Source organism: Semicossyphus pulcher, unplaced genomic scaffold (genome assembly GCF_022749685.1).
Source record: "Semicossyphus pulcher isolate SPU_LCO1_2020_fin unplaced genomic scaffold, fSemPul1.0.p SCAF_1, whole genome shotgun sequence".
Taxonomy (NCBI): domain Eukaryota; kingdom Metazoa; phylum Chordata; class Actinopteri; order Labriformes; family Labridae; genus Semicossyphus; species Semicossyphus pulcher.
The window spans coordinates 842,867-855,064 of record NW_027211603.1 but is presented as its reverse complement, the minus strand read 5'-3'; the positions used below and the strand labels follow the sequence as shown (position 1 = coordinate 855,064).

Here is a 12,198-nt window from a genome sequence, read left to right as displayed (position 1 = left end):
CCCGGCTGAAGATCTGAAATGGTCAAATATAATCTTTTGAAAAATAGATTATAATCTGGGTATAATCCGCCCTCGTCCCAGAACATGAAACGGATCAATGAGATCTTGTTTGGTGACAGATTTTGATCCTCAGGCGTTAAACACTGATCCTAATAACAACCTTTAACCCCGTCAGAGCTGAACTCTGGCTTTAACACTGCACAAACAGGATTATGCCGTGTTTCTGACACGTAAGCAGATAGGAAGGGCACTTCAATCAAGACAGATTCTAAACAGAGTTACATAAAGAGAAATGTTGCACATGTTTGTCTCCCAAGTGAAAGAACGTTTTCCCTTCTTTGTCTTTAGAAGTCTTAAAGATGAACGCAGCAGCAGGCGAAGGCAACAAGGCCGCTCCTCCCAAGTTCAAGCAGAAGGAGACCAGGCAGTTCAAGAGCAAGGCTCCCAAAGCCGGACAGAAGGGGTGAGAGGTTACTTCAAACATTACGTAGTAAATCAAACATTGTCTCTAAAATGATTAAAAACTGTCGCATTGCCAGGACTCTTCTTATTTATTTATTTATTATATTATTATAAAGAAAATCAGATGTGATTTCTCCTCACTTTTTTATCTATTTAAACTCTTTAAAGAATGATGTACAGACATGGTCTATGCTTATACTCATAAACTGTATAAAAAGATGGCCGACATGACAGCTCCTTTAAAGTGAAGCCAAACCCTCTCTGTCGCCCCCTGCTGACTGGCTGCAGTATAGCTCATAAAGCCCGCCTCCTCCATGTTAACAGATGGGACATGAGTCAAACTATAAAATCAAAATACACGTCAAATACATTTTTCTCAAACATGGTTTCTGTCATTATAGTTAGCTCTTATCATGCTGATTTATGTCACAGTGTTCATTTTTCTGACAAGTTTACTTTTAATTAGTTATTTGATGCTATAAAAAGGGGGTGTGGCCTCATGATTGACAACTCTGTGGACAAATCGGGCTCCTGCAGCGTTCTGTTCCCGCTGCGGGGGTGTTTTGGCTTCACTTTAACAAGACGCGGTGGAGACGTGTTGTCCATCTTTATGTACAGTCAGTGGTTTGTTACACTTCTATATAACCCATCATACTTTTAATCCCCCATCCCTTATATTTATTTTGCTTTGTTGTATTGAACAGATTCGACAACGATGTCCCAGGGATGGAGGGTCTTGGAGGTGAGAGTGAATTTCATACCTAGTCTTGAATGTGTCCTTGTTCACATGTTCAGTGTGGATTCACATGTTGGTTCCTCTCTCCTGCAGACTCTGCCGTGGTCTGCCCCTGGGAGGCGTTCGGGGACATGGAGCTGAGCGACCTGGCTCAGTTTGGCATCGTGTAGACCTGTTGGACGGTAGCTCCCCGACGCTGGTCCTGCACAGATGATCTCACAGAGTTGGAGGATGTTTGTAACGGTCACTGTGAGACAGATCTCTGCAGAACCGGGGGGGTTGACAAGCGTCTCTATAACCAAATCCAGTACAGAAATATTCTGTATTTATCTATTTTTCTAGATGCTCTTTTAAAATATCTAAACTATTTTTTCTATTATTGTGAAATCAGAAAATCTACCTCATTCTATATCTCATTTGATGTCCAATAAATGTCAGTATTTACATTTGCACTTTCATGTTTTAAAGGATTTTTTTCCTGTAACGTACATCAACCAGGACTATGTTATTGGTCGTTATTGTTTATTGATATCAATGTTGTAGCTCTTTAACAATATATGTGTATGTTAGATTTTCAGCTGTAAAAGGTTCTGCTCATTTTGCTCACAATTCCCTAATAAAGAAATAATTACACAATTGAGGGATTGTTATTATTTTGATGTGTTTTGTGTTGATCTGATTCACAAAAAATTGTTGTGATAATTAAAATAAGACATCTGTTGCAGCCATTATATGTGCATTTATTATTTGTTTATCTTTGTATTAATCATTATGAACACTGGGTGGAGTATGAGTGAAAGGGCAGATGGGTGAGCTCACCAGGGCTGGTGGAGGTGATTGGAGACCAGGAGGAGCACACAATTTCTGACTGTGTAGCCACGCACTTGCTTTTGTTTCTTATATTGATTTATTAGTAGAATAATCCAGTCTTGCAACTTAGAAGTGGTCTGTGTTGAGGTCAAGCACCCAGCCTAGCAATCCCTCGGTGTCTCTTTGAGAAGCAATATTCACCACAACATCCAGTGTCTATACAAAATAATTCAGTATGTCTGATACATGATGTTTCAGCTGTATGACGATCTTGACATCATTTGAAGTAATGTTTGTATGAAAACCCGCCGTACGTGATGAAGATCTACAATCAGTGCCTGCTCTTTACTCTGGCCACATCTCATTTCTTCATTCAAAGAAACGGTTCCTCTTAGGTTTGTTAAACACATCGGGTCTCATTCATGAAACGTGAGCAGAACGAATTTGTGTGTAAACTGTTCGCAGACGGAAATTTACGTGCATCTCCGCATTCATCAATATTTTAGTAGCTCCGATCTTTTCGTAGCTACTAACAAACTCTACACATGCTGCTGACCACGCGTAGAGCTTGTGTAAATTTAAGAATGCACATAAATAATGCTGGTCACTATTGGAAATTACATTTTTTAATTCCTACTGCGCTCTGTTATGTACACAATACGCAGATGCCTTTGAAACACGTGATATAGCCTAAACATGACAAACGATTAAAATATAACACATTTAGAAAATTATTTGAGACAACACGTTTTTTTTTTTTGTGTGGCTCTTTGATCATCTGAAAGAAACCTTTAATAAATCTGATTTGAAAACTGTTTAATTTACGTTGGCTGCAGACGGACTTATTTGGAGCTGTATTAAACAGAGCTTTAGACGATGCATACAAAGCTGCTGTGGGCTATATGTTATCAGTATCCTTTGTTAAAATAAATGTTAAATAGCTCTACACTCGACGGCCATCACTTATTCAGATTTGATCCATTACGCACAATATAACATTTCTGGTTTCCCGTTTCCACTTCATTCAATCCGGAGAGAAAACCCCACAAATGAATCTTCTGTTTGTTTGGTGAGACTGTACGACCTAGGTTAAACTACACTGACCACGAAGCTATCAGTGATGGTTTAATGTATTATGATACAACACTTATCACCTTACCATCTGGGTTTGATGTTGACTCCAGTGGAGGCATGTCGCTGTCTCCGTCAGGTGTCATTCCTGACAGAGAGGTCTCCCCAGTTATGCCAGCGTTGTGACTGTGAGCCTCCTCCTCCTGTGGCTGATGTGTTTTGATTATGTGTTTCTTTGCCTCCAGTTTCATGTCAAACCATTTCCGCTTCACCTCGGACACGGTTCTGTGGACTACAGAGACAACATTAACGGCATCTGTCACTCCCTCCAGGCCTTCGCTCTGCCTGTCCCTGTCACACCACTGCTAACAGATGAAAATACAATGTGTTTTCTTAACTCCACTTCACCCAAAATTATTTCTATCTCCGCTTCAGAAAAATTATTTTTTCTTTCTCTCTCTTTCTTTGTTTGCGCCATGACTGACAGGTCGACTTATATGGTGGTCATAAGCAATTCATGGGCGTGGATTTATGCTAATAGCTGATTACCGGGAGCGCGCTGTCACTTTACGATGGATTGGCATTCATGATCATACACGTGTGTTTACGATCAGATCTGAGTGTCCCGCGGTGTTCATGAATCCGGAGTAGGTTTTTAGTAGCGTAGGCTTTTATGTGCAAATCTACGCACACATTTACTAACGTTTCATGAATGAGACACTAAGAGTTTAACAAGTGGTCGTATCTCGTACCTCAGAGGCTGAGAAATGAAGTCAATGTGGAGGTGTCAAAAACTGCAGGCTGTCTCCAAAAGTGAGCTGAGGTGTTTATGTACCAAGCCTCCCGATCATCAAGGAGAGGAGAGAAAGTGGGAACAAAAAGCCAACAAGGAGGAGTTTCATTAAAGAAGCTTCAGTTTATTTAAAAGATGATACAAATCAAATAAAAAGGCTTTCATTAGTTATGATGCATTTATGCATGTTATTGACCTCTGCTGAGGGCCTTGCTGTGTATGGAGCTTGATGCTGACACAAAGCACCGACAGATTATCAGAACAAAAATAAAACAACGTTTTCTTGGCCTCCACAGCATTACAAATAAAAACAATTAAAAAAGTATATTGGACTAAAATATAAGTAAACCCAAAACAACACTCTTGGTTAAATGATAAGATACGATACGATACGATACGATACGATACGATATACGATATAGGATGACACCTCGTTATCATATTAGCATTTTGAAAATTGGGAATGTTTCTTGGGGATTGAAAACATGATTAAATGTGTGCTTAGATAACAGAAAGGGAAACATTGTTTTGTTTTACTCTTTTGATAATCTTTGGTCCGTTTGGGACACAAGAAAAGCTAAATGTTACATCTCGAGTGTAATTAGGAGCCAGCTGGTTTAATGGGCTCCCTGCTGTGTGATTAAGCTGATACCTCTTGGCGCTGTTTTTGGCGCTTGATAACAACAGTGTTGCCAGATTTTCCGCCCTGCTTGGATCTCGTCTTGTTGGCTAAAGATCAAGTGATTAACGAGTTAATCAGCTTGACCTGCCTGCCTGGACAGAGAGAGGCTGAGCTACACTGCAAAGCTCTTAGGTTTGATTGGAGTGTGTGAGCAGATGCCTTAGTGACCTGCAGCCAGGAGTCCAAACTCTGACTGAAAAACAGACCATCACATCAGGATCTCTTTTATCAGGGAAATCAAGCAGCTATGGGACAAGAAGAAAGCCACAACGAGGAGATGGATTTGGCTCAGATTCAGGAGCTGTGCATCCTTTTCATGAAGGAGTGTCCGAGCGGAGCCCTGCACCTACACGAGTTCAAGAGGATCTTCGGGGTGCCGAGCAGCTCTGCAGAGGAGTCGCTCTACATGGAGACGATATTCCGCTCCTTCGACACAAATCAGGTAGAGACAAGTCTTACTCCTCTAATAAGAAACATGCTAGAGAGATGCAGTTGTCCCCAACATATTGTAATCTGTCTCACACTGAAATAAAGAGGCATTGAACAGCATCTGTTACATCAGTATACTGACTTTAGTAAGACCTATTCTCAGTGTAAACTCAATAAGTTATTTGTGAAAAATATTAATAAATAGATGACACTACAGTGGCATTATAAAGATACGTAGAACTGTGACTCTTACTATGCCTATGAAGACATTTAATGTCATTTTAATATGTCGCAACTGTCCGCAGGTTTGGGGTCATATGTGATGTTGCAATGGTCCCCATTCTCCCCTAAAAGAAGCAACAATCTCTCCTCATGAACTGAGACATTTTGCTCTGTTGTTATCTAAATCCATCATTTCCTTTCAGGATAACGCCCTTGATTTCCTGGAGTACGTAGCTGCTCTTCACTTGATCTTACGAGGGAATCTTGAGGATAGACTCAAATGGTCTTTTAAGATGTACGACAAAGACGGGAACGGCAAGCTGGACAGGCAGGAGGTGAAGCGGATCATTCGGGTGAGAGAGACCTTTTCAAATATAAGGTGTTCAGTATAAAACTACTTCTATTTAGTTTTCCGATGAATATGTTGAAATCTTTTCAAGAAAGTGAGGTGGGTTTTGTCCATCTGAAATGGTCAAAAATATCAGGTTTCATAACACAAATCCTCTAAAGACATTTATAGAAGTGACCCAGTCACACGGCTTAGAGCCCAGGCTGCTGCACGGCAGCTTCACGGAGCATTAGAGGAGGGGACGGTCCGTGTGGGAGCTATTCCTGAATGAACATCTTTGCTGGACTTAAGCTGCTAAATTCAGAGGTGTAAAATTAGCCCACTGCCCACTGGACTGATCTGCTCGGGACGAATTAGGTAACATTTGTCACAGTAATCTTAAAGCTAAATGTGTACTATTCAAAACAGAGTTACAAAGAACTTTACAATGAAAAACAGCAACTTAAAACACAGAGAATAAAACCAGAAACACTGATGACATGATTTTATTTACATATCACATTAAAGTTCACCCAAAGTGCTTTACATCTGGTGCAGGCAGCAAAGGTTTACATGTTTGAATAAATCGGTATAAAAATAATAACACCTATAAAAGTAGTAGTTGTATTAGAAAAGCAACCAGGCCAAAACAAGTCAAAACAACAACAAGAGTAACACACAAAGACTTTAAGAGAACTTTGAACTCATAAAACACACAAAGAGAATCAGTGAGAGGCAGTTTTATAGAAGTTAAAAGTGACAGACAGAAACAGAAAAGAAATAAATGATAATATCACGATAGGATTTGTTTTGAGTGTTTTAATGATGTCAACTATTAGATAACCTTTCTGACCGGTCCTCGAGCACCTACACGATATGTCCGTTTGTCACGTTTCAGTTTAAACAAAAAGGGAGAGGACCCAGATGCACTGAGGATGATTTATGAAACACAGAAGACAAAAACAAAAGCTTACTGTGGAAGAATCCAGGGAAATAAGAAGGCAAAGAGGAGGTGAGGGTCATAAGGCACAGGTGAGACCATCAAGATGCAGGTGAAAGCAATAAGGGCGGGGCACATAATCATACCAGCAGGAAAACACACAAATGCAGGAAGGAGAACATCAAAGTGAAAAAGTGAAACTTTATCATCTGAACGATGAAATACTAAAAACTCAACATGACTAACTCATGACAGGTATTACACACTTTACCAGATTAAAATAAAACAGAAATAAACTTGATCACATAAAAATGCACAGGTGGGAAGAAGAAAGCCGTGAGGGCTTGTAAAAGGACCCCACCTGACCCTGAAGTTGAAAGTGTCTGCAAAGGCTCGCAGAACTCATATTTGATGCATTTGATCACAAACGTATTTCTTGTATCTCGCACAGATCATCTACAAAGTCAAGCTCCAGAAAAGTGACAACATGTCGCCGTCTGAAATCTGTGACAGAATCTTTGACCTGGTTGACCAGAACCAAGACGGTGAGTAAATTCACTAATTATTCTTGGTTCTTTACATGTTTTCAAGCCTGAATGACTAATATGCGACGACGCATTACAGAAAATATCCTTACAGAGATCTGATCAAGGTACCGTCATTAGCTTTCTAGAAACAGTCTCGTTACACGGCTCTCTTCAAAGACATCAGACTCCATTGACAAAAACTGTGATTTTACCTCACAGAACAGGAGCTGCTGGTCTACTGCTGTACTTGAGCCCCTGGTTTGTTCGTGTTGTTGTGTTATTTGTTACAGCTAACATGAGAGCTAACATGAGAGCTAACTGTACGCGCCCAACTGATTCTAAAAGTGAAACTCCATCATCATATTTTGAAGCTTGGGGCCACAGACCTTGCAGTATTTGAAAACGCTGCAGCACCGTAACATCAGATGATCTTAACTCGTATCTCCAGAGCACCAAACAAACATAGCAACAAGCCTAATTTACCTCATCAGTGTGGGACAGGGCAGCATGGCATGTCCTGCTCTGTAATATCACAGTGAGCAGCCCGTAACAGAAAAATATCCCGTTATCACGAGAAAACCAGCTTTGTTATCTCGATAACGAGATCAGTAAGTCGAGATATCGAGAACTGAGAAGACTCGTTATCACGGGAGAACGGAGGAAATAAAATGTATGGATGCATGTCGGCTTAGGGCTTCTGCAGCTTGCCACTGGAGGCTTTTGTTTTTGGCTGTAGTATTTTTCTGTAGTGTATGTGGGGTCTGTATTAGTTGTAACACTGTCTGCTTATGTCTTGTATAACATGTCTTAGGATGAGTGTGATTTTACTGTTTGCCGTTCTTGTTGTTACTTTTCATACAGTCATAATTACTGATCGTGCTTTGTGCCCTCCAGGTCAGATAACGCTGTCCGAGTTCATGGAGGGAGCTCAGAAGGATGAATGGGTCATGAATATGCTGAAGCTGGATGTTAACGCCACCGGCTGGGTCATCCAGAACTGTGGGAAGTTACCCTGATGTTTCCCCGGGTGGGTTCAGAGCCCACAGGTTTTTACTGAGGCTGACGCAGAGGTGCTGTCTTTGTACCTCAGATTTTGTCTGCGTGTGACTTGGAGCTGGAGTTCAGTCCACTTTTTCACAGCTGCAGTCCTGCTGTGATTTTGACAGTGGGTCCGGATGTCCGAGTCCTGCTGTATGCCTGCGGTCTGCGTCGGCATTGAGCTCATGTTGCTCTCTCAGGAAACCCATCAACCACAATGTTCTTTTTTTGTTCAATGCAGTACAGCAACCTTTAACTCGAAGCCAATTTCTATCCATGTTATTGCATGTGTTTTTTGTTTAGGCCAGAGTGGATTTAGTTTGTAAATATTTATTATAAAACCTCAAATAATTCCTCGTTATGATAAGTTATTACAATTATGCTCTTTGTTAGTGTTAAAGATGGAAACAAAAACATTTTAGAAATTCTTGTATTTTGTTGTCGTCGTAGTTTCGTTCAGCAGCTGTGGAGCTTTTGATGTTTGTGTTCGGAGGCCGGAGAAAATGTTGCTGAGGAACGTTTCAAAGAAGAAAAATGTGCATTTATTTTCTTATTAAAAGCATTTTATACACACTTAATTCTGTATTTTCTTGACCCGGCGTCTTCAATGATCCTCTCATTTAATGTCACCAAAGTCAGATATCCTCTCGTCTCCCACAAAGGGGCATTACACTTAATCCTCTGGGGTTTAGTTTACACTGTTCAGTCTGTTTTTTCTGCAGGGGATGAAGTGATGATCTAAAGTGTGTGAGTAAAGAAGATTACGCTACATGCTATCTAGCAATCATTTGATTCTGCATCGCCTGCAAAAACAAAAAAGTTGGTTTGTTTGTTGTAGTACTCATTTCGGCCACAAGAGGGTGACGTGCACCACAACCCCATGTTCGTCGTCTTACCAGGTGGAGACCTCTTGAAACCAAGTAGGAAGTCCCAACAGCTGCAGTTCCTCTGGTGTCCACTTGAGGCTGTCTCCAGCAGTGAGTCCGTCCCCATAGAGCCCCATGTTAAACTTTTCAGCAGAAATAAACATGTTTACAGTCACATTCTACTAATTATCAGCTATCTGTGTCTGCGCTCACCATACCTGCTTGTTAGCTTGGTTAGTGTTTGTCATGCGATGATTTATAAGTGCCGGCCGTGCACGGCAGCCAGGATTGTTGTTGGCTTTAGTTTGAGTGTAGTTGACAGCGGACTGCAGCGAGAGAAGTCCTGATGTTTTCACTTACCTTGTTCGTGCCGTCGCGAGCTCTCACACCAGGGATGTGGGCGAGCGAGCGAGCAAGCAGCCAGTCCTCCACATTTCACAAGCTCTGCTAGTCTGATGAATAGCAACCCAGCTCAGCCACCAGCACATGTCGAAACTCACTGCGGTAAGGCTCATTAAGGCCAGCTCATGAATTAGCCACAGGGACAGACTGTGTAACTTTAAGATCTCAGTGTTGGCTAATCACATGCTGCTCAACTCCACTCTCTCCTCCAAGTATGGTAACTTCTAGCTCCAGAAAAACCACCGTGTCACCAGCCAAAGCTTCAAAAAGCTGACCCTGCTGTCTCTGCTTCACTCTGCACATCCGTCAAATAAATTATAACGTCTTTTTTTCTTTACTTTTTAAACTTTAAAGAAACAGAATCGTGTCCATGATCCTATTTTTATACAAAATGTGCTGATAATTTCATCATTTTTCTTTAGCCACAAACTTAAATCTCTCTTTCTGTGTTTTACTATCATCAAATGAGTTCTGATAAAATGACAATAACTTTAGAAACAAACTAAATTCAGCTCAACAGCCCAAACTCTGAATAACTAATATCAGTCACAGTTATGGAAAATTAGAGTACTTTCTCATTATTAAGGTTTAGCCTGAGCAAACGGTGCTCAGACAGACCTCAGTCGATCCAAAGTTTCACCAAGATCCCACCCCGGCTTTGACGTCATAATATCTGCTAATCTTCCTGAGAGCTCAGAGGTGGCCTTTTGTCTTCAGGGCCAATCCACTCCATGTCCAACAGCCAAAGGAGCCAAAGGAGCCGTCGCTTTCAGGCAAATTATTTCAACTCAGCAGGGAGTGAATCCATAGTTTTCACCTGTGCAATGTGGAGTAGCTTTGAGAGATTTGAGGCATCACAAATACTGAACACAAAGAAGAATTCTCGTGAGGGATTTGGAGAAGATCACTGAAAAGTCAATTGGATTTGTCCTGCAGGTTAACTTGAAATAGCCGGCGTGGGGTCGTCTGCCAGGGATGCAAGCCATGGATTCATGGCTCGTGCACAGTGATGCATGTACTTAACAACCTCTGTGTATGTTTTTTATTATATTAGACACTTTATTTATTGTTTCTTTGTATATGAAAGTATGGGTCAGGGACCGAGTGGCACAGAAAGGGAAGTGACCCTTCAGAACATCCAGGAACTTTACCGTAAGTTTGCAGACGAATGCCCGAGTGGAAACCTGCACCTACACGAATTCAAGAAAATCTTTGGAATCAACAGCAGCTCCACCGAAGAGGAATCTGCATATATGGACAACGTGTTTCGATCCTTTGATACAAATACGGTAGGCTTTGTCTCATTTGTGTGACTGAAGAAGCAAAATGTGTAGAGAAGATCTGTAACTGTGCCGTTTGCTTCGTAGGACGGTCACATCGACTTCCTGGAGTATGTAGCGGCGGTGCATCTCGTTCTTCGAGGAAAACTCGAGGACAAGCTGAAATGGTCTTTTAAAGTTTATGACAGAGATGGGAACGGCTGCCTGGACAGACAGGAAGTGAGACACATAGTCAAAGTAAGTATTCACATTATATTTAAAACCACATTTGCATCAGTTATTTTGGAGTATTCTGAACGGGAATATTACATGCTCAAACAGGACAGTTTTTATAGCAGTATGGTGCATACGTGTGTTTCCATTCCCAATTCTGACATCAAACTTAGCTCCAGGTCCCCTCTGAATGTCCTCCATCGTGCAGCTGCAGGTATATGAATACTTTTCAGTAAGATGTTGATCGACAGAACTTGTGACAGTGGCTTGCATAAGCAGAGGAGCCCAAATGTGTCATTGTAGCATGTTAGTACGTGATGCTACTTTACCACCTGAGTCCCGCCTAATTCAAGCGTAGACAAAAAACTCGAATGCACAAATCTCTCATGTGAAAACTGCTCTTCAGAGATTCTGTGCTCATAAAGTGCCAATAAGAAGCATGTGGAGAAAATGGGTTTCCAGGGCCTTTAACACAAAGGAACTACTGACTTTGTTAGGGCTGACTTGAATGAGATAATAAATCAGTCACATCAGCAAATCCTGCAAACAAGGAGAATTTTTTGGTGTTTTTTAAATAGAAATATGAATATATATTAAAAATAATGTAAGATGCAACAAAAAACAAGTGAATTTACAAAGTGATGAATGTTGTGTTAAAAATGAAAGAAGTGTTGGTGTGAATGGTTTGAACTTTCCTCAGATCATCTACAAGTTAAAGAAACACAACAAACCGAGCATCACGGGGAGTATTGAGGATATTTGTGACAGAATATTTGAACTGGTGGACAAGAACAGAGACAGTGAGTACCATATTCATTATAATATACATCCTAATGTTTTCTTGTCTTTTGCTGTTGTAACTGTAATTTGTTCTGACTGCGTGTTATTCTCTTGTGAATGTTCCAGGTCAGATTTCTTTGGAGGAATTCATCGAAGGAGCAGAAAAGGACCCGTGGGTGATGGATCAGCTCAAACTGGACATCGGGCCCTGTGATTGGTTCATTGAACAGCAGGAGAAACAGCCCTGAGTTCCTGATCTACAGTATGTGTTCTTATGATAAATGATTGGACACTGAGAGACAGTAAAAATCTGCCTTTGGGTTTTTAAAGCAGCCGAGTTTGAGGTTTTGTGATTCATGAACAGAGTGATTGTTTCTTGAATTGTGGCACATTTCTGCAGAAAGCTGATTGGAGTTTATGTCTGAATCTTCCATTAAGTCATTAATTTAACCGTGCCGAAGTTACATGGAATACATGCTGCAGTCGAATGGATTCATGCAGCCAGGAAACAGCAGACAGACAACGCCGTCTGACCGGCACAAGTTACAGTTCAGTTACACCGTCGTGCTCTCGTCCAATAAAATAACATGTTGTTTGCCGCCTATCGTCAGCAGAAGCC

The 12,198-nt window shown here is 41.0% G+C and overlaps 3 protein-coding genes across 3 annotated transcripts; all 3 read left to right on the top strand.

Moving 5' to 3' along the window:
• The first annotated feature begins 356 nt into the window (after window positions 1–356).
• On the top strand, window positions 357–1,368 carry LOC138586131 (retinal cone rhodopsin-sensitive cGMP 3',5'-cyclic phosphodiesterase subunit gamma-like). Its single transcript, XM_069657864.1, has 3 exons — window positions 357–463; window positions 1,167–1,204; window positions 1,292–1,368. Exons 1-3 carry the CDS (start codon window positions 360–362, stop codon window positions 1,366–1,368), a joined length of 219 nt encoding a protein of 72 aa, XP_069513965.1. The 5' UTR covers window positions 357–359.
• A 3,433-nt stretch (window positions 1,369–4,801) lies between these two features.
• LOC138591212 (guanylyl cyclase-activating protein 2-like) lies at window positions 4,802–8,016 on the top strand. The gene is made up of 4 exons (XM_069661735.1): window positions 4,802–4,996; window positions 5,409–5,558; window positions 6,925–7,018; window positions 7,895–8,016. Exons 1-4 carry the CDS (start codon window positions 4,802–4,804, stop codon window positions 8,014–8,016), a joined length of 561 nt encoding a protein of 186 aa, XP_069517836.1.
• A 2,372-nt stretch (window positions 8,017–10,388) lies between these two features.
• LOC138590803 (guanylyl cyclase-activating protein 2-like) lies at window positions 10,389–11,827 on the top strand. The gene is made up of 4 exons (XM_069661185.1): window positions 10,389–10,595; window positions 10,674–10,823; window positions 11,500–11,599; window positions 11,706–11,827. Exons 1-4 carry the CDS (start codon window positions 10,395–10,397, stop codon window positions 11,825–11,827), a joined length of 573 nt encoding a protein of 190 aa, XP_069517286.1. The 5' UTR covers window positions 10,389–10,394.
• Window positions 11,828–12,198: the final 371 nt, after the last annotated feature.